We start from the raw sequence: 23,051 nt of genomic DNA on the forward strand, positions 1-23,051 counted from the left end.
CCGCCCCCCATGCCTCACTGCCCAGGGAATGTTCAGATTGCATGTATAAAGCTTTTGGTTTGTGTTTGAGAAATCATGACATATGGAGCATGTATTTGTGCAACACAGGCTGACTATAAAAGAAAATGTGAGTATGAAATTCCACAAAATTGTTAAATTAAGAGTTAACTGGCAACTGTCCAAACTTGATTAAACCAGTTTGCTAGATCAGCTAAGTAAGTTTGTTCATTCATCTGCCCATCTATCTGACTGTACCTAAATTCATACAAACAAGCATTTATTGAGAACCATATATGAGCCAACCACAATGCCTGGTGCCAAGAATTCAATGGAAAACATAGACTAGCCTGCCCTTGGTGAACTTATATTCTTGGGATAAGCACAAACAATAATCAAGAAAAAAAATGAATCCAATAATTACTGATTTTGATTAATTCTATGAAGAAACTCAACAGATGTTATGAATAACATTTGGTTGATCTGGGTTTCTCTGCTGTCTCAGAGCACACATTTGTGAAATGAGTTTTTATGATTTTAAAAACAATTGTCTCATTGTTGTTTACTAACTTATCCCAAAGACCTAGTATGTTACCAGGTACACATTAAGTGTTCAATGACTCATTATTGTTATTATACTTTGTTACACGTTCTAAAACATTTATTGTGATTCATGGACTGGTCCAAATTTACTAAAGGTTTACTGGTCTACAATGAGACAAGTGTAGAGACTGAGAGTAAACATTTACATTTTTCTTTTCATTGTATTTTTTTAAGGTTTTTATTGTGAATTGAGTGAAAGTTTACAGGGCAGATCATCAGTTTTATATTCAACAAATTATACACCTTGCTTTCATTACAGTGATTATAATCCCCTCCAAGTACCATCAGTTAACAGTATTTCTCTCTATTCACTTCAGCTCTTCTTTTCATTGTATTTTTAAAGTACTGATTTACAGTATTTTAGAGATTTGAAAAAGAAAGCAATACAGAACATCCTTCACCATAGATAGTATGAGCACACTGCTCTAGAAGATCAGTTCTCTTGACTATTCTGTAAAGAGGTCAAAGGGTACAAAGAAATAGGAAAGATGTAGAAGAAAATGAACATTTATTCGATGTCATTAAATGTTGGGCGTTCTATTCAGTGTTTAGTTAATAACAGCATAGAATGTTCTGTCAAAGCATCTTTTCCCCACTGCTGGGATCTGTGCTGAAGATCCCTGTGGGCCACCTATGGGACCTGCTCTCTCTATGCAGTGCTTGGCATGCTCACCTTCAGGTTGTGTTCATACAGTCTTTGTTGTTGTTGTTAAGTGCCATCGAGTTGGTTCTGACTCATAGCGACCCTCTGTAGGGTTTCTTAGGAGCAGCTGGTGGATTTGAACTGTTGACCTTGTGGTTTGCAGTCCCATGATGATCCTACAGCACCACACCGGATAACAAGAATAGATTTATTTCCTTTAATATCTTTTCTCCTTCTCAGAATGTCCCTCTTGCCATTCAAGGTGGGTATACAAATATAATTTGACAACTGACCAGATGTTACCTACTGAGGAGTTGTGAGGCCTTCTCCCAAGCTGCTTTTTCTGGGAATATATAGTTTACTAAATTTATTCTAGGAGACCCTGGGTGATGCAAATGGTTAAATGCTAGCCTATTAATTGAAAGGTTGGCTGTTTGACCCCACCCAGAAACACACAGGAATAAAGGCCTGGTAATCTGCTTCTTCATAAACTCTATGGTGCTCAGTTCTACTCTATAACACATAGATCACCGTCAATCAGAATCAACTCAATGGCAACTTTTTTGTTGTTTTATTTTTAACTTCCTTTTGCTTATTGTGAAACCTGAGATTGGCTCTTAGTTGACTCAAGGTTCTATTTTAAATATCAGGCTTGTTTCAGAGTAATTAATTTTCCAGTTCCTATCCATGTTTAAAACTAGATTGAGGTGTAGGTCTTTGCTTCTGATTTGAGCCCATTCTTAGAAATGATAGGCAGTAAGACATTGCATTTTTACTTTTCTGTAATACAAATAGACATTTACAAGCTTTTTGTCATTAGTAAAAGGCCAGTGACAAATGAAACCAACATCATGGGTCCAATCCCTTATGGCCAATTTCTAGATTTCAGGGTTACCCTACCCCCAGATCAATATTTGTAGTGTACAAGGGTGTTTCAATCAATAATTGAAAAATCTCCTTGTGGCTGTAAAAACATAATTCTAATAGTTTCCACTGAAGCACAATACTGAATGTGTCAATAGTGTGGTATCTGTGTGTGACAAGAGTAATTCCAGCACTTCCATCTTACAGGTGGGTCTGCTGGGAAGAACCGGATCAGGAAAGAGCACTTTGTTATCTGCTTTTCTGAGGCTGCTGAACACTGAGGGAGAGATCCAGATTGATGGTGTATCTTGGGATTCAATCACTTTGCAGCAATGGAGGAGAGCCTTTGGAGTGATCCCACAGGTGAACTTAAACACTTAGTGACTGCACTGCATTCTTATGGCTGTTTGATACCTGTACTCAGGAAAGGTGAAGTACTTGACTCTTAACAGAAAGGACCACCGTTTGAACCCATAGTTTTCCAACACTAAATCTTTCTGGAAGCACAACTGGAGAAAGATGTGCTTCTGGAAAGATTTTGTCTTGGCAATCCTATGGAACAGTTCTACTGGGACTTGGAGTTGGCTTGATGGCAGTGGGTTCAGCACACAGGAAATTCACAGTTCTCTGCGAACTATATTCATGGAACATTGTTGTTGTTGTTTTTCCTGCAATGTAGTCCTTCAATAAGGAGAAAAATTGTCTCTGAGAGTTTGAAATCCTCTGAGACATACAGCATTGAAATGCTAATCGTTTTGATAGCATTTCCCAGAAGGCCCCCACCACAGCAGGAGCAAAGTGGCTTTTGTTTTCTTCTTCTTTTTTTTTTTTTTCTTTTTCCTGCTTCAGTGGTCTGAGCTGCATCACAGCAGGTGGAGAAATGCTTTGCAAGGCATAAAAGATGCTGCTGAAATAACAAACAATTGAAAGCATGAGGTAGTGGAATTAAAAATAGAAAGTGTAATGATTGTTTTTTGTTCTTTGGAAAGGATGAACCATGTCAGATTAATCTGCAGCCTTCTTTATTTTTTTATTTTTAAATGTCACTCTTTGATTTGGGTCACAAGGGATCTTTAGCCTCACTGCCTTGGTATCTTTCTGCCTGTGTCATTGTGCAAGAGGTTTTTTTTGTACATGAGACAAATAGCAATGGCTCTGGATTTGAAATGATCTTAATGGAAATCAAGGAAAGTCCTTACTGTGACCAAAGCTGAAAAGCATGTGCCATATTTCTTCTGATATTTACTCCCATCTCTGCAAGCGTATTCAGATCATTTAAATGATCATTTTCCTTCCTTTCTTTGTCCTAATAGCCACTGAATTAATTTCATCACCATGGTTCTTTGAACACTTCTCTACTCTTAGCGCAAAATTAAAATGCTAAGAGCATCTCCAGCTAGACTAACTGCAAGTCTTGACCAAGAAAGAAAGGTTGTATTGCTTAATAGACAACCATTACAGAACATTTGCTCTTTTCAACTAATGAGGCACTAAATATTGTAACTGCCAGACTGGTGTTTCTAACTCATTTGCCTGAACTTGGCCGTGATGCCAGAAGCTTGATCTTGGTTGGGGTTTTGAAAAACAGTATTGTGTTTCACAAAGGAAAAAAAAATAAGGGATTGTCAGATGGTCTAAAGATAAAGAAACACTGGAAATACAAGTATCCCGAGGTGATAGCAAATGACAAAATAAAAATATTGAAGAACATGGAATAGAATCTGGTTGTCTGAGAAATGTGGTTCTGATTAATCTAAATTTTTTGACCCTTTTTAAAACTAACAGCAGTAAAGTTTTTGGGTTATTGTTCTCACAAATCAGCCTGTTAAGATAAGCAGAGCTTTAAAAATAACAAACAGTTACACTGGAAATCCTTTCATTCATATACCACGTTACAGTGTTTTTTGAGTTATTCTGTGCTCTACTTTGTTGTTGTTGTTATTAAGAGTTGTCGATTCAGTTCCGACTTAGAGTGACCCTGTGTAGGGTTTCTGAGGAGTGGCTGGTGGGTTTGAACACCAACCTTGTGGTTAGCAGTCTAGTTCTTATCCTACTGGACTCTGTGTTGTTGTTGTTGTTATGTGCCGTGGAGTCGGAACCGACTCATAGCGACCCTGTAAGACCCTAAAAACACAAGATCTGGAGGAAATCATAGTGGACCAAAGTGATGAAAATTCTTTATTCTGTCTTTATGCTTATGTGGACCTTCCCAACTTCCCTTTATCTCACATTTTCCCTCTTCTATGGCTCCAAGCTTTATATAAACCACAAAAAGAAACATTCAAAGTTGCTTTTCAAAATGAGTGATGATGCTGATATAGAAACTTCTCATTATTTCTGTTTATGACCTTAGTTTCTGGAACTATACTCCCTGTATCTCAAGAAGGGCTCTGATAGTGTGCGATTTCTTCTACAGTGACAACTTAACATTAATTGTGTATTCATGAAAGAAAGAGGGCAAACTCACGTATTTTTCACACCTTGGGCTTCTAACCTCAGGGTCAGCAGTTTGAAACTACCAGCTGTTCTGCGGGAGAAAGATGAGGCTTTCTGCTCCCGTAAAGATTTACAGTCTTGGAAACCCTGTACAGGGTCGCTGTGAGTCGGAACCGACTCCACGGCACATAACAACAACAACAGCAACAACCCAGATAAGCTTTTGTGTTCCTGACATTTCTATGAAACTTCAACTTAATTTTCTCGTTTCCTTGACTCTGTTCTTCATGCACTAAAAAAGAAAGACTTAAAATCCAGTGAGAGTTGTGTTTTCTTATGTTTCTATCTTTTTTTCCCCTCCCATATTCCTGACTTTGCAAGGATACAATTCCCCCAGGAACTCGGACATTGAGACATCAGGTGTCTGTGGGTCAGTTGGGTACTTGTCCTCAGAGTTAATGCATGTAGAATGTTTAGAATCCTCTCTGGCACATAGTATGAGTGAGTACACTGCAACATCAGGATCTTGTTCTGTCCAAATTGAATGGAATGTTGTTATATAGATTTACTGTATAAGAAAACTTGACACACATTGTCAAAAGGAGAAATCACAAACACAGTGATGCCTATTAACACTTGTTGTTGTTGTTGTTGTTATGTGCCGTGGAGTCGGTTCTGACTCATAGCGACCTTGCATAGGGTTTCCGAGGCTGTAAATCTTTACGGGAGCAGAAAGCTTCATCTTTCTCCCGCAGAACAGCTGGTAGTTTCAAACTGCTGACCCTGAGATTAGCAGCCAAATTTGTAACCACTTGGGCCACATTTTACTTAACCTATCTGCTAACTGCAAGGTTGGCAGTTCAAACTCATAAGCTGCTCTGCAAGAGCAAGATGAAGCTTTCTGCTCCATAAACATTTAACAGCCTCAGAAATCCTATATAGGGTCACTGTGAGTTGGAGTAGACTCAGTAGCAGTGAGTTTGTTTGTCCTGGTGTGGTGCTAAGGGTTAATGCCCTAGACTGCAAGGTTGGTTTGAACTGCAGGCTTGCCGTTTCAAGCTCACCAGCCTCTTCTCAGAAACGCTATACAGGTCGCCAATTCTATGGCACTAAACAGCATTCATGATATACATATATTTATTTCCCTTCTGGACCCAACATCATAGGCTAACCAGCATCATAAGCTTAGAATAAAGAGTCATTTCTCTAGCAATCAATTTCATTGTTACTGTATTCAATCACCCAATAGACAGATTGCTTTATATCTCATTTGAGGTCCAGTACTAAAGCATCATGCCTGTTGCAATAATACGTGACCATCTAGACTGGGCAGTCTCCAGTGAGTTGAAGAGTCAGCTTCAGGAAAGGCATTAGTCATGTGGGGAACAATAGCATTCTCTGTATTCTTCCTGATTACCCAAAATTGCTCTTTAGACTTCACATGACATAAAATAAATATCAAATATTTGCATACCCTAACTTTCCTACATGTGAACAGTTGCTTAAAAGAGACAGAATCACTGTGATTTATAGAGTCAGTAGACTTGTTGCTGCACAAATATTCAATGGGTCTTTACCCCCATGGGCAAGTCCTAGAACTTCTCAGACCTGTGCTGTTTCATTTGTAAACCAGGAAAGAGGGTTTCGATGACCTCCAAGGACCTTTCAGCTTTAGAGATAAATATGTGGGAAAGTTCAAACAATTTAGACAACAGAACTATAAGGCTTACTGGCATCACTAAAATGTCAGAAAGGAATGGAATGTCTGATTAATTGTATGAAATTGAGGTTGTAATGGAATGAATTCATTCAGCTAATTTTCTCTAAAATTAAAGGACTACCTACTTCATTATGTTAACATTAAACAATGAACTGTAGACAAAAGGCCTATAAAATTTCTGAACTGTATCAAATCCACCACATTTAAAATTATAGATGTTTTAATTTTAGCAAACAGCTTCCTACCTTTCATAATTTTAAATGCATATCTTTTTTTAAAATATAATTATTAATATATATTAGCAAACGTATCGTATTGACATATAAATTACTAGGCTATTCTGAGAAAAAATTAGGCATTCCATTTCTCAAGCAATTATGAAGAAAGAGCAAAGTTTTAATGAGCTATTATTATTCCTCTAAAGATGATGGGTTATAGTAGTTATTCTCCCAGAAGGGAAAAAAAAAACCCACGTGTGCTGAACTCTGACCATGATGTTTTAATTTTTTGTGTTGCTATCAGCCCGTCCATTCATCCAGACAACACTTATTGAACATAAACTGTACAAAACTGGTGCTAATGATAGAGCTCACATTAAGCAGTGTTACAGTCTAGTAGAAGAAATGGATGTTAAAAACATTCACAAATTTATATATAATTGTAATAGTTTCTTTAAGCTATGAAAGTCAAGTCCTCAAATACAGAACAGGTATTTGAGGACTTTATTTGGCTTTGAGGGTCAGGAAAGATGCCGCTGGGGAAGTGACATTAAATTCAAACCCTGAAGGATATAGTAGCTGCCCAGTGGGGAAAGCAAGAGAAGACACTTCCAGGCAAAAGGAATAACACGTGCAAAGAAACTTAGGCTGCACAGTTTATGTGGGAGGAAGTGAAAGAAAACCAGTGTTCCTGGAGTCAGAAACGGAGGCTAAGGTCTCTAACGTGCCCCTTCCTGACCTGCAGTGGAACGATGCTCCTATTAAAAAGGAAAAAAAGACCAAGAAACATGGTTTTACATGTTAACATAAAAATCATTTCAATTCACCCAGAAACACTATAATGTTGCAGCAGCCTTTACCAACGAGACCGTGATTTTCTTTTTCAAACAGTTTGTAGTAATAGAAACCAATCTAAGTGGACAGTGATGTGGCAAGTAGAGAATCTCAATGCAGGGCAGGAGAATGTCATTTTGTCACCTCAGTACCTTGCTCTCATCAGCCTTGTTTTGAAACATGCATTCAGTTAAACAAATATTTGATTTCCACACTTTCACAGAATTCAGAGTTGTGTCTCATTCCTATGCCTGTCTTTTCATATAAGTAGAGGTATGCCTTTGGTGTGTAGACCAAATGGATATGTTTGTTTAAATAAGTGTCTGTAAATTAGAACCATTTCAAAATCAAATAGGAAACTAAGATTATTAAACAAATTGAAGGAAAATACATTAGCAAAATAGGAATTTGTTCCAGCAAGATAATTAGAATTTATATTTAGTGTGATAACTGTTTAATTTTGTACAATTATTTGCTTAAAAGGAATATTGCTAGGGGAAAAAAATCTATTTCTTATAGTGTATATCTCAATTTCTTTGTATTAAAGGACTGGGGATTCAAAAAATATTCACAAGGGGTTTCAAATGATACTCTGATATTTTACTTCTTAAAAATTGAGGCAAAGCAAATATGATAAAATGTTAATATTTGGTAAAAGTGATTGGCAGGTATGTGGGTATTTGTTATATTATCTTTTTATTTTATTTTGTTTAAAATACTTTACAATAAAATTAATGAAAAATAAAAGGATATTTAGATTGCTCATATATGTGTGTTTTTTGTCCCTCTACACCCTAATTATTATAGAAAGTATTCATCTTTTCTGGAACATTTAGAAAAAACTTGGATCCCTATGGACAATGGAGTGATCAAGAAATATGGAAAGTTGCAGATGAGGTAAGGATGCTAATTAAAATAACTTTGGGATAGGTAGCTAATAGGAAACAATTTTACACATAAATGAGATAATTTTACACACCACCTTTGTGTATAAATGTAGGTATAACTTTCAAATGGAGTACTCTAATGTACATGGTGGACTACTAGTGTGGTGCTGCAAGGTAAGTGTGTGGCACTGTAGGATAAGCATTAGACTGTTAATGCAAGGCCAGCAATTCAAACCCACTAGCTGTACCTCAGCAACCCTATACAGGATTGCTATGAATCAGAATCAACATGATGACACTGAACAACAAGAACAGCAGTGTATGTGGCTACCCAGTACTTTGGATTAGATCTACCTCTGTCCTGAGGGGTAAACCCCTAACTATTCAGCTCTCAAATGGCTTCCCAAAGTGATATGCGTCAATAACATCTGAACTCGTGTACCTGGATTACTATGTGGGACCACTGCTCTACAACTTCTCATCTACTTCCTCTCTGGACTCTAAAGCTTTCCCAGTACAGGGAAAATGAGGAGGAGACTTGGGTTTGATATGGTGTATTTCTCTGAGAAGCACGGGTTTAGCACAGAAAAAGATGATTATTCAAGAGCTCCTCAGATGAGGGTAGTCTTCTCTGGGAAGCAGGAATCAACTGCCTTTTGTAACGTGGCTGTGTGGTTGTTAGGTCCCATCGAGTCAGTTCAGACTCAGCAACCCTGTGTACAACAGAACGAAACACTACCCAGTCCTGCACCAGTTTCACAATTATTGTTATGTTTGAGCCCACGGTTGTTGCCACTGTGCCAAACCATCTCGTTGAGGGTCTTCCTCTTTTTTCACTGACTCACTCTGAGGACATCCAACCAAAATGCCATATGACCTAGATGAGGCACACTGCATCCTTTGAGGTCATTGGAACACCATATAGAAAATACATGGACCAAAATAGAATAAAAACATTGAAATAACTCCTGTGTTTATAAGTCCTTGAAATAAAACAAAAAGTGGTTTGTTTTATCTCAAGGACTTATACAAAGGAATTCTGGTGTGAGGAGACCTTAAGAGCTGTTCCCTTAAGGAACACTTTAACTGTAAACTAATAATTATTGAAATATAGGTATTATATTAAAGAAAAAGGGAAGATAAATTGTTCTGTTTCGTCAAACTTGGGGTTTAAATCTAAAGTTCTGGGAGGTAGCCAACTAGAATGACGGGAACTGAGAACATTGAGATTCAAAGGTCTTCTTAATAGATAACAACTTCATTCCACTATTTCCTGTATTTTTCGTCCTTGTTTAGATACAATTCTGTTTATTACAAACTTTCATTCATTTTCTGCCTCCCTTCAGAGGCAACTTTGAAATATCTGTGAGTGTTAAATGCTTGCCCGTTGAGTGCTCAACCTTAACATGCTCCTAATAAAATGCCCTTACATTAACCATTTGCATTATCAAAGTTTCCTTATTACCCAGGAAACACAGGAGTTTTAAAGAAAACATTAACTAAATTGCAAGTAACACATTTTAAGATCTTTGATGTGATTTCAGAGAATGAACTCTTAGGAAACGCAATGGATGGAACAAAAACTTGGGACAGAAAAGACATTAAGCTTCATAAAATCAACAAATATTGCCAAGTCATACTATATTTACAGGAAAGGAGACACATAAAAACATTTTAAGACTTTAGATGACATGGTTTTGAGTTTTAAATACCAATATAATGTAAAAATAGAACCTGTTCAGATTTGTGTTTGATCATTTGATACTTAGGTATGTCTTTTTACTGATCCACATTTATATAATTTCCTGCTCACGTATAGAGAGGATATTGTCCAAACATCACTGCCATGCACTCTGAGTAGTAGTAATAAGATTTGCTGAAGATAATTCAAAATAGCATATCAACCAACAAACTATCCAACCAGCAAACAACCTAGATAAGCAGAAAAGGTGTTGACATAAAAATGACCAGGCCCAGGCTATGTTGTTGTTATTATTAGGTGCCATTGAGTTCATTACGATTTATAGCCACCCTATGCACAACAAAACAAAACACCTCCCAGTCCTGGCCCATTCTCACAATTACTGCCCATTGTTGCTGCCACTGTGCCAACACATCTCACTGAAGAAGTCTTCCTCTTTTTCACAGACCCTCCACTTTACCAGGTCTGGTGTCCTTCTCCAGGGACTGGTCCCTCTTGATAATATGCCCGAAGTATGACGGATAAAGTCTGGCCATACTGGTTTTTTGAAGCCAAGTAGGCTTCGTCTCTCATATTTTGGACACATTGTCCAGAGAGAACAGTCGCTGGAGAAGGATGTCATGCTGGGTAAGATGGAGGGTCAGAGAAAAAGAGGAAGACCCCCAACGAGATGGATCAGCCAGGTGGCATCATTGATGGCATCAAGTGTGGCGGTAGTAGTGAGGTTAGCCCAGGATCGGACATTGTTTCGTTCTGCTGTGCATGGGGTCGCTATGAGTCGGTTCCGACTCGATGGCACCTGACAACAACAACAACAGCATTCTGGCTGTATTTCTTCCAACACAAATTTGTGTGTTCTTCTTGCAGTCCATAGTACTTTCAGTATTCTTCTCCAACATCATAATTCAAATGCATCGATTCTTCTACAGTCTTCCTTATTCATTATACAACTTTCAAATGCATGTGAGGTTATTGAAAACATGGCTTAGGTCAGGTGCACCTTAGTCCTCATACTGAGAGCTTTGCTCATGAACACTTTAAAGAGATCTTGTACAGCAGATTTGCATAATACATAATGCAATAATACATCATCTGATTTCTTGACTGCTGCTTCCATGAGTGTTGATTATGGATCCAACCAAAATGAAGTCTTTGACAACTTGAATCTTTTATCATTTATCATGATATTATAATCTGTTGGCTAAGTTGTAATGATTTTTGTTTTATTTACATTGAGATACAATCCATACTAAAGGCTGTGGTCTTGGATAGGCTCTTCATCAATAAGTATTTTAAGTACTCTTTGCTTCCAGCAGGTGAGATTGTATCATCTGCCTATCACAGGTTGTTAATGAATCTTCCTTGAATCCTAATGCCATGTTCTTCTTCATATAATTCAGCTTCTCAGTTTATTTGCTAAGAATACAGATTGAATAAATATGATGAAGGACTACAACCTAGGTGCATGCCTTTCCTAGTTTTAAGTCATTACATGGTTCCTTGTTCTGTTTGAACAACTGCCTCTTGGTCTATGCACAGGTTCCTCATGAGCACAATTAGTGTTCTGGAATACCTACTCTTCGAAATATTATCCATAGCTTGTCATGCCCCACATGGTCAAAAGCCTTTGTGTAGTCTATGAAGCACAAGTAAACATGTTTCTTTTTCTGCTTTCTCCACTTTCAGCCAAGATCCATCTGACGTCAGCAATGGTATCCATAGTTCCACAACCTCTTCTGAGCCCGGCTAGGGTTTCTGGCAGTTCCCTGTCAATATACTGTTGCAGCCATTGAAAAATTATCTTTTGCAAAATTTTACTTTCATGTGATATGTGTGATATTGTTTGATGCTTTCTGCATTCTATTGGAATGGGCATAAATATGGATTTCTTCCAATTGGTTAGCCAGGTAGCTGTCTTCCAAATTTCTTGGCGTGCATAAATGAGTGCCACCAGTGCTACATTCGTTTGTTGAAATATTTTGGTTTGTATTCTGTCAATTCCTGGAGCCTTGTTTTTGTTTTTTTTTCCAACTCTTTCAGTGTAACTTAGACTTCTTCCTTCGGTACCACCAGTTCTTAATCATATGCTACCTCATGAAATGTTTGAACATTGAACATTTCTTTCGGTACAGTAATTCTGTGTATACCTTCCATCTTCTTTTGATGCTTTCTGCATCATTCAATAGTTTGCCCAAGGAATCCTTCCATAATTCAAGTGGAGGCTTGAATTATCCTTCAGTTCTTTCAACTTGAGAAATGCTCAGTGTGTTCTTCCCTTTTTTAACTCCAGATCTTTGTATATTTCATTATAGTACTTCTCTTTGTCTTCTCGAGCTGCCCTTTGAAATTTTCTTTTCAATTCCTTTATTTTGTCATTTCTTCCATTCTCTTTAACATCTCTACACTAAAGAGCAAGTTTTGAGTCTCTTCTCAAATTCATTTTGGTCTTTTCTTTCTTTCTTATTTTTTAAACGACCTTTTGCTTTCTTCCTGTATGGTATTTTTGATGTCATCCTACAGCTCTTCTGGGCTTTAGTCACTAGTGTGTAATGGATCAAATATGTTGTTGAGATGATCTCTAAAATCAAATGGGATATATTCATGGTCATATTTTGGCTCTCCTGGACTTGTTTTAATATATTTCTGCTTTAGCTTGTACTTAAATATTAGCAATTGATGATCTGTTCATACTCTTCACCCGGCCTTGTTTTGACTGATGATCTGATGCTTTTCCACTATCTCTTCTCACAGATGTAGTCAGTTTGATTCCTGTGTATTCCTTCTGGTGAAGTCCATGTGTATAATTGTCTTTTATGCTGTTTAAAAAATGTATTCGCAATGAAGAAGTCAGTTGCTCTTGCAAAATTATATCATATGATTTCAGTATCGTTTCTATCACTAAGGCCATATTTTCCAACTATTCATTGCCCTCCTCTTGATTTCAAACCTTTGCATTCCTATCATCAGTAATTATCAATACATCTTGATTGCATAGCTGATCAATTTCAGACATTTCAGACTGAAGATTTGGTAGCATTTCATCATCACATTAGTGGCTGGTACATAAATTTGAATCATTGTGGTATTAACTTGTCTGCCTTGTGGGTGTATGGATATTATCCTGTCACACCTTTGTGCTTCAAGATAGCACTTGAAATGTCCTTTTTGATGATGAATGTTATACCATTTATCTTGAGTTTGCCATTCCTGACATAGTAAATCATATAATTGTCAGATTCAAAATGGCCAATGCCAATCCATTTCAGCTCACTAATGCCTAGAATATCAATCTTTAGGCGTTCCGTTTCAGTTTTTACAACTTTCCATTTTCCTAGATTCATAGTTTGTACATTCCATGCTCTAATTATTAATAAATGTTTGAAATGGTTTTTCCACATTTTGAGTTATGCCCATCAGTTAATGAAGTTCCCCAAAACTTTACTCCATTTGCATCATCACGGTCAACACTACTTTGAGAAGTCAGCTCTCCCCAAGTTGTATTTTTGAGTGCCTTCCAACCTAAAAGACTCATCTTCTGGCACTATATCTGACAATATTCTGGTGTTATTCATAACGGTTTCATCTCTGACACTATATCTAATTATGCTACTCTGCTATTCTAAGGTTTTCAGTGGCTAAGCATTCAGAAATAGTCCACCTCTCCTTCTTCCTATGGAAAGAAATAAAAACTGACTCTTAGCAATATCAGATTGATAGGGTTAGTGTAACTTTTAGGTCTTATATATATAATGGGCACAACCCAATGACTGAGAAATCATAGGTACCAAAAAAAATGTTGGAGTCTTGGTGTGGCACTGAGGGATAGTGCACTGGACCACAAGGTCAGTTTGAACTGCAAAGTCGGTGGTTCAAACCCACCAGACGCTCCTTAGAAACCCTATACGGATCGCTGTGAGTTGGAATCAACTCAATGGCACTTAACAACAACAAGTAAATGTTAGCTATTGTAATCATGTCTATCTGGTCTTTACTTGGCCATCTCTTAAAATGTTGCTCCACAGAATTTCAACTCTTGCCTCATTTTGCTTATTCTTTAAAATCTCGTACATATTCTTGGCTCTAACTAATAACATGTTGACGACTCCCAAATATGCCTGGTCCCAGGCCTTCCTACTCATCCCCCTACCTGTTAAACAACTCACATGGACAAGTCATTGTGTTTCTTACCCTCCTCACCCACACACCTGTCCTGTGTTCCTGATCCCAGTGAATGCCTTCACCACATTCCAGTTACCCAAAGCAGAGACGTAAGACTTAGTTTCCAAATTTCCCACCAACCTCCACATATCAATCCTGTCTGTCTGTCTCCTACAAATATCTAGAATGTGCACACTCTTCCCACCTGGCACCATTGTGCTATCGTTCACATGTACCTCTGAAACAGACTTCTCGCTGGATTTCTTCTAACTGGCTCCCTAAAGTTCATTCTGTTGATCTTTCTCAACTGCAAATGCAATTGCTTATTTTCCATCATTCTATGCATTCTTATCACCCTCTGGACATAGTTCACACTCCTAAGTGTGAACTTAGGAGCTCTTAGAACTTGGACTTTGTGAGTCCTGTAGAGGTGTCTTAGGAAAAGCACTCCACCTCAAGGTTGGTTTGAACTGCAAGGTCGGCAGTTCAAAGTCAACAGCTGCTCCTTGGAAACCCTATACTCATATCGCTATGAGTAGGACTTAACAACAACTTCTCTAAGCTCATTCCCTCCTCTTTCCAGTTTCCCATGACTTAACCATGTTGTTATTGTTAAGTGCCATTGAGTCAGTTCTGACTCATAGTGACCCTGCATAAGGTTTCCAAGGAACCACTGGTGGGTTTGAACTGCTGACCATACAGGTAGCTCCACACCAAGACTCCTGACTTAACCATACTGAATTTATTTTGGTTTCTTGAAAGTACCATGTACTGTGTTCTCCAGAGGTATTTTCACATGCTGTTCCCTGAATCAGGCCAACTTCCCCCAGCCATTCACTTTGCTCTTACACATCATTTAAACCTCTCATTAGACATTATTTCTTCCAGGAAACTGACTCTGACTGCTCCAGGAAGGGAGGGATCCTTCCTAGGTGGTCCCTGTACCTCACCCTTTTATAGCGTTTCTCACACTGGATTGTAAGTTCCTTGAGGGCAGGGATTGCATGCTATTCACTGTATTTTCAATGCCTAGATTTGTGCTAATCAGTGCTGGTGGGGCAATGATTAAGCTCACGGCTGCTAAACTAACCAAAAGGTCAGCAGCTAGAACCCACCAGCGGCTCCACTGGAGAAATCACCTGGGAGGGAATCTGCTCCTGTAAAGATCAACCAACCACTTGCATGGAGGTGATTCCGGCTCATGTCAACCCTGTAGGACTGAGCAGAACTGCCCCACAGGGTTCACAAGGCTGTCAAACTTTATGGAAGCAGACTGCCACATCCTCAGAGCAGCTGCCAGTTCATACCACTGACCTTTCACTTAGCTGCTGAGTACTCAACCATTGAACTATTAGGGCTTCCTCCAGTAACGATGCCAGTCTAGGAAACCTACTCAGTCCTGTAAAGTCACTATGAGTCGGGATCAACTTAGCATCACACAACAATAGCGTTCGGTGGGTACTTTATGGTGTTCAATAAATAATGATTAAATGATTGAACAAATAAATAGTCCTTTCATGAGCAGAGTACTTTCATGAGCATTGTATCATCAAAATGACCCTGTGAAAACCTTTAACCAATTTCAATGAAATATTCAAAAGAAAAAACAACCAGCCCCTTTATTGACAGGTCCTTGTGACTATTACATCTCCATTATGGTTTGTTACATCTCCATTATGGTGTGTCACATCTCCACTATGGTGGGAGGAAATTGAGCCTTCAGAAGCCTGGTGTGGCTGAGATTGCTGGTGAATTCCGGAACAGGGCAACATAGCTGACTTACTGTCCACAGGTTATTTCCCCAGCCTGGGCTGTCACAGTGCCAGGCAAAATCTAAGCACCGTGTCTGTTGGTTTTAGAACGAAGGCTATTTTGGTAACTGTTTGCTTTTTAGATTACTTCTAAAATAGTTTCCTTCCTTCCACACGCATCAATTGATAGTCAGCTAAGTTGTTCTAGAGAGCAAGCTAAAGAGCAGACTAGTGGCCTTTGAAGTTGAAAATTTACCCTAGAAAGCCTGCAGCATAGCAAAAGGAGTGTCAAAAAGGAGTTGGCAGTGTCTGTTCTTATAATTGTCCACTAATGGACTCTTCAATGCAACCACAATTCACAAGTGCAAACTCTTGCTCCTTAATAACTATTCCAAACTACAGTAATAGCTAAAGTCAATATTTTGAGGAAAATGTCTGGTACTTTACAAACTGCAATCAACATTTAGTTTAATATGCCACAAAACAAACTGCTTCTTGATAAATCAACATTTTGAGAAGTATATTCAGAAGTACTTGTTCAACAGAATAAAGGTAGCCAAATATTTTGCCCTAAAAGTAGCTTTTTATATCTACAACTATAGATGCTTTACTTTTTAAAATGGTAGGTTAGAATGAAAACAATTTTGAATTCACCTTAGTTTGAACAGGACTGATCTAAAGTTAGTGTTTATTTTTAACCTATGAAAAAAATGGTTTCTTATGACACTGTTGATTACATTGTTGTTGTTAAGTGCCATTGAGTCGGTTCCAACCCATAGTGACCCTGTATAGTGTTTGCGAGGAGAAGCTGGTGAGCTTGAACCATCCATCTTGTGGTTCAAACCGCCTTTGCAGTCCAGTGTATTAACCCACAGTGTCACACCAGAACACCTATAGGTTACATTAAGGTTTATATTTATGTGTTTGTGTGTACATGCATATATATTGTTATATATATTGTGTAGTATAAGTATGGAGCCCTGGTGTGGCGCTGTGGGTTAACGTGCCAGACTGTAAAGCCATTTGAAGCACAAGGTCAGTGGTTCAAGCTCACCAGCTGCTCCTTGCAAACCCTATACAGGGTCGCTATGGGTCAGAAATGACTCGACGGCACATAACAACAACAGCAAAATATATTACTAAAATATATTACTATGGAGTCCTGGTGTGGCACTGTGGGTTAATGTGTTGGACTGCAAAGTCAGTTTGAACTGCAAGGTTGGTGGTTCAAGCTTACCAGTTGCTCCCCGGAAACCTTATACAGGGTCCTTATGGGTCAGAACTGACTCAAATCTTACTGTATGGTTGCTGTTGTTAAGTGCCGTCGAGTCAGTTCCAACTCACAATGATCTTGTATGGCTTTCTGAGACTGTAAATGTTTCCAGTAGAAAGCCTCATCTTTCTCCCACGGAGTGGCTGGTGGACTTGAGTCAGCTACCTAAAGGTTGGCAGTCCATGCTTATTGTCCAGAGCCACTACGCTCCCATATTGCTATCTAATATATAATTATACATATCATGTATACATGTATCATTAAAATAATGATTCTGCTGCTGCAGGTCACTAAATGAGATCATCTCTGTAGTAATTTCCATTTCTTTTTTTACCTTCTGTCTCAGTACACTATTGTACCACTTCAAAATAACCAGTAATTTCTCAGTTATTATTTTTCTTTCTGGCTAAACCACGAGCTTCTTTAGTACAGGGCTCAGTGGTATTTGTCTTTGAATCCCCAGATCTACCATAGTGCCCAGAATTGCATAAACTCTCAGTATCTATTGAAGGAATTCATGACTAAATGGCCCATTACATCCACTTGGTAGACAAATTTAAGTCATTTGTATCAGCACATATTGTTGGTCATCATAATGTCCTATCTTAAAAAGACAATTGTTTGTCTATCTTGCTTCCCATTTTCCCTCTAAAGCCTATCTCAATATCTGGCAGGAGATAGGATGATGATGTATTTGTTAAATATTCACTGACTTCAAATTTTAATGTTAGTTTAATATGTTGACCTTTCTCTAGCAAATACGATTTTTAAAGATTTTTATAATACTTTGTAGTGCATAAAACAGTGAGGCCAGGATTGCTGCAAAATACTCCTTAGATTGGTCTATTTAACTGTCATTCATTTAAAAAATTCTGGGGTATAAAATATTGTCCAGCCCAAACCCATTGACACTGCGTCTACTCTGACTCAGAGCAACCCTATAAGACAGAGTCCAATTACCCCATTGAGTTTCCAAGGTAGCACTGAACTGCTAACTGCAAGGTTAGTTCAAATCCACCATCTGCTCCTTGGACACCCAATACAGGCTCACTGTGAGTCAGAACTGCCTAGATGGTACATCACCACCACCACCAAATCTTTATGGAAGCAGACTGCCACTTCTGCTGCGCGGCGAGCAGGTGGGAACCACCAATCTCTCAGTTAGCACTCTTAAAGTGCTTTAACCACTGTGCCACCCGGACTCCTAAATATTGACTAACCAGACCTAGTACCACTGAGTCAGTTCTAAGTCATAGCGACCCTTTAAAGGATTTCCGAGGCTGTACATCTTTACTGGAGCAGACCGCCTCATCTTTCTTCATCGGAATGGGTGGGTCTGAATTGCCTGCCTTTCCGTAGCAGGCCAGCGTCGACCCTACAGCACCACCAGGGGGTCCCTAAATATTGACAGTCTAAGATATTTAAGTATGGAATGATTCACTTGTAGTAAATAATTAAGAATTTCACCTAGGAAACACACTCAACTTTTACTTTGACGCTGTTGTTAGGTGCTGGCGAGTAGCTTCCAACTCATAGCAGCCATGTGTAAAGTTTCCCACTAGTGGCTGGTGAGTTTGAACTGCCGACCTTGCAATTTAGACCCACCTTTCAGTTCAGTGTTTACCCTATAGTGCCACATGCAATTTATAGCACATGAAGTAGTTTTCCTAGGTTTGGCCTTAGGAAATCAGTTATACACTTAATAACAATTCGTTGTTGTTGTTAAGTGCATGACTGATATGAATCTGGATGGAAAATGCATGCTACTACAATCTTGACAAAATGTCAGTCCTGTCACTCTGAGTGTGGTATGACTCAGCATTGAAATTCTTCCTGATTATTTAGCCCCCGAGGCAGCTTGTCAAGGGAGAACCCTACAAACCTAATTTGATACCAGGTTAGGGCTTCAGTGACTGCACCTGTGTCCCTGCGCTTCCCCCAGGCTCCAACAGTATTAATGGGTGCTGGTGGTGTGGTGGTTAAAGTGCTCGGTTGCTAATCAAAAAATCAGCAGTTCACACCTACCAGCTGCTTTGTGAGAGAAAAGTGTGACAGCTTGCTCCCATAAGGACTTACAGCCTGGGAAAGCCTATGGGCAGTTCTACTCTTTTCTCACATGATGGTGACAAATAGGAGTCCACTGGATGGCGATGGGTTTCCGGGTTTGTTGTTGTTAAGTGCCTTCGAGTCAATTCCGACCCATAGACCCTGTTTAGGGTTTTCAAGGGGCCTCTGGTAAGTTTGAACTACCGACCTTGAGGTTCAAACCAACCCTGAGGCCCAGCGCATTATCCTGCAGCCCCACACCAAATAATTAAGTGATTGTATTGCTAGCAGAAAGGTAGGGGGTTGAACCAAATAATTAAAGTAGTGCAAATAATTAAGTGGTTGATTACTAGCATAAAGGTTGAGGGTTTGAACCTACCCAGGAGGCACTTTGGTGATCTTCTGAAAGAGCACAGTTCTGCTCTGCACACATAGGGTTGCCAAGAATAAGAATGAACTCATTGGCAGACAAGAGCAACACTAGGATGCTAACATTGTTATTGTTGTTGTTGCTAAGTGCTGTTGAGTAATTTCTGACTCATAGTGACCCTGTGTAGGGTCTCCAAGGAATGACTAGTGTGTTTGAACTGCCGACCTTGAGGTTAGCAATCCAGTGCATATTCTACAGTGACATACAGGAACTTCATGATGCTAAATTGTTGTGTTGCTAAGTGTCGTTGAGTTGGTTCCAACTCATTGGGACCCTGAATAAGGTTTCCAAGGAGCAGCTGGTAGATCTGAACCACCAACCTGTGATCAGCTGTGCAGTGCTTATCCTATAGTGCCTTACCGTTTATTAGATGCTTAGTATATGCCACACTCTTTGGCAACCTCTTTACATAAATTATCTCACTGAATCCTTCCTTTTAACAACCTTCTGAGGTCAATAAAATTATTGTCCCCATTTTTTTCCAATGACATAATGAGGTTTAAAGTAACAATATATATCCCATTGATTTCCTTATTTGCACATATCTTTGTAAACCCTAAGCCTTAGAGGGTTTATTGTTTCTCAGTACCTGTTAAGGTACCTGGCACATAATATGTACTCACAGAAAGTACCAGAATGAATTAACTAAAACAAGCCATAGAATCATCCTTGAGTGCTGCCAAGATTACAAATAGATATTGGCTCAATTAAGCCAAATATCAGGAGGGGGGGATTGATAAGAAATTTAAGTTCTCAGAACTCCAGTGTTTATTTTTAGATTTTCAACGAACTTGACATTTTATCCCCCATGGTATGTGAACTAAGCACTATGCTTTCTTTCTTTCTTTTTCACAGGTTGGACTCCGATCTGTGATAGAGCAGTTTCCCGGGAAGCTTGATTTTGTCCTTATGGATGGGGGTTATGTTCTAAGCCATGGCCATAAGCAATTGATGTGCTTGGCCAGGTCTGTCCTCAGTAAGGCAAAGATCTTGCTACTTGATGAACCCAGTGCTCACTTGGATCCAATGTGAGTTTCAGAATCCTGCACACTGGGAACAGGGTCATTGAGGCCTGCTTCATGCTGATAGATAGTCCCGTTAGGCTGTCTGTGAGTGAAAGAGCCCCTCTAGATAGGAAATAATTGTCCAGTGGGAAAGTCACTGTTTGATGTGAGCACAAGTGCTTATATCGTAGACTAAGAGCCCTGTGTTCTCTTCTGATAATAGCTGCAGAATTTCATGCAGACTCTTCCCACTTGTGAACACATGATTAAATATTCAGTTCTATAGGTGTAATCTGTTCCTTATGATTTTCATTTGTGTTCTATTTGTATCATATGAAACATTTATAACACAAAATAAAGAATTACAAGTCCTTCCACATAATACTAAATGTACTCACCTATGTAGTTTTCTTCAAAATTTTTGTTCTGTTTATTTATGGAAACTTAGAATCTACCCCGTGGTTGGAAAGCTAATTATGACTAACTCTGTCAGCACTATGATATAAGTATATAAAGAAAGATAACATTGAAAGAAATAAAGTAATAGAATATGCTTGTTGTCAATAATATAGGTAGATCATTGATGTTCCATAGTATATGTGGAATTCTTTCTTTTCAAGAACATACCAGATCATTCGAAGAACCCTGAAACAAGCATTTGTTGATTGCACAGTAATCCTCTGTGAACACAGAATAGAAGCAATGTTGGAATGTCAACGTTTTTTGGTGAGTCTTTATACATTGAAATCTGTTTTTCCCTTTGATTCTTGAAAACAATCTCATATGTGACCTTGCCAAACTGTTGCAGTGTAGAAGTTCTTACTTAAATCTTGTGTTAGATAGCCTTCTAGTTTACTCAAAATCGATATTCAAGGTTTTTGCATTGGTCTGAGCAATGAGTCTAATTGGAATTCAGTAACTCAAAAATAGTAATATTTTACTATATCACATGGAATATATGTACTTTTGGAATATGTGTACCTTTGGAATATATGTACTTTTGAGTCCTTTGTTTTTAAATGGGAAGCAAGCTAGACTAGCAATTGTTTTTAAAAGGATAGGACGTTATGATTACCAACAAATGGCTTAGATTTGTAATTGGCCACTTAGTCATGCACTTCTTCAATAGAAGGAATTGTTTTAGTCCTAAGTTATAAGGAAGACTTTACTATTTATAACAATGGCCTGATGCTTTTGGTAGCGAAATCAGTCTTGGATGGGGTCCAGGACAGACTGGGATTTTCCTGTGATCTTATTTATGGTTTTAACATGGTAGTTGAAAGACCCATTTCAATTCTCTATTCATTATTTGGAGCTCAAGTTAGTGCCTCACCCAACCACCTTTTCATTGTTTTCAAAACTGTCACAGACTCCTTCAGCTGATGTTTACACATTCTGTCTGGTTTAGTCATACGAAAGTTCTGAGGATGCTATGTTGCATCATATCTGTTAAGTCTTTTGAGCCTCTTGGAGGTAAATACCTTCCTTCCTGAAGGATTGTTGTTACTGTCATCATTACGAAGCTTCAAGTGACAAATTAGGGGACAGGCTCACAACCTCTTGTCCTGCCACACACAGGTTCAGGAGGTTGGGCAAAGCCCTTCTTTTCTCTGGTCAAGGGTTTGCTCAAGTTGAACATATAAAGGCAGCACATTAAACAGAACCATTTGGAATTTTTAGGCTTTAGATTAGATGATCTGTAAGGGATTTAATAGGAATCATTCTTTTTTGAAAGCACTTTCTGAGTTCCTTCTCAAAGGTCTCTAAAGAAGTGCATTGTCCTGTACTATGTTGTTGTTGTTGGGTACCATCAAGTTGATTCCAACTCCTAGTTACCCTATGTGACACAGTATAACCTACCCCATGTGACACAGTATAACCTGCCCCATACGATTTCCTAGGCTGTATTCTTTATGGAGGAGTCCTGGTGTGGCGCTGTGGGTTAAGGCGCTTGACCACAAAGTCATTTGAATTTCAAGGTCAGTGGTTCAAGCTCACCAGTCGCTCCTCGGAAACCCTATACAGGGTCACCATGGGTCAGAATCAACTCGACGGCACTTAACAATAACAATCTTTATGGAAGCAGATTTCCAGGTATTTCACCTGCAATAGGGAAGATTCAAACTGCCAATCTTTTGGTTAGCAGCTAAGTGCTTAACAATTGTACCACCAAAACTCCTTGTCCAGTATATTGATTATAAAAAGAAAATAAATTTCCAAATGCTTCGTAGAAAATTACAGCTAAATGGCAACCCCATGTGTGTCAGAGCAGAACTGTGCTCCATAGGGTTTTGGTTTTTTTTTTTTTCAGTCTTTATTGTGAATTGAGTGAAAGTTTATAGGGCAGATTATCAGCTTTACATTTATGAACACATATTTTGTTTCATTGCAATGATTACAATTCCCTCCTTGTACCATCAGTTAGCAGTATTTATCTCTACTCCCCCCTTTTTAAATTGATGTACACATACAAAATAGAAAATAC

The 23,051-nt window shown here is 38.6% G+C and overlaps 1 protein-coding gene across 1 annotated transcript in view; it reads left to right on the plus strand.

Annotated features, from left to right (window-relative positions):
• Positions 1-23,051, plus strand: part of CFTR (cystic fibrosis transmembrane conductance regulator (ATP-binding cassette sub-family C, member 7)) — a 177,802-nt gene that overhangs the window by 153,379 nt on the left and 1,372 nt on the right. The window contains exons 23-26 of the mRNA XM_006859315.1: positions 2,315-2,470; positions 8,123-8,212; positions 20,418-20,590; positions 21,187-21,292. Of these exons, the coding sequence (XP_006859377.1) occupies positions 2,315-2,470; positions 8,123-8,212; positions 20,418-20,590; positions 21,187-21,292 (525 nt within the window). The remainder of the gene's footprint in view (positions 1-2,314; positions 2,471-8,122; positions 8,213-20,417; positions 20,591-21,186; positions 21,293-23,051) is intronic.

Source organism: Chrysochloris asiatica, unplaced genomic scaffold, assembly GCF_000296735.1.
Source record: "Chrysochloris asiatica unplaced genomic scaffold, ChrAsi1.0 scaffold00032, whole genome shotgun sequence".
In the NCBI taxonomy this organism is placed as follows: domain Eukaryota; kingdom Metazoa; phylum Chordata; class Mammalia; order Afrosoricida; family Chrysochloridae; genus Chrysochloris; species Chrysochloris asiatica.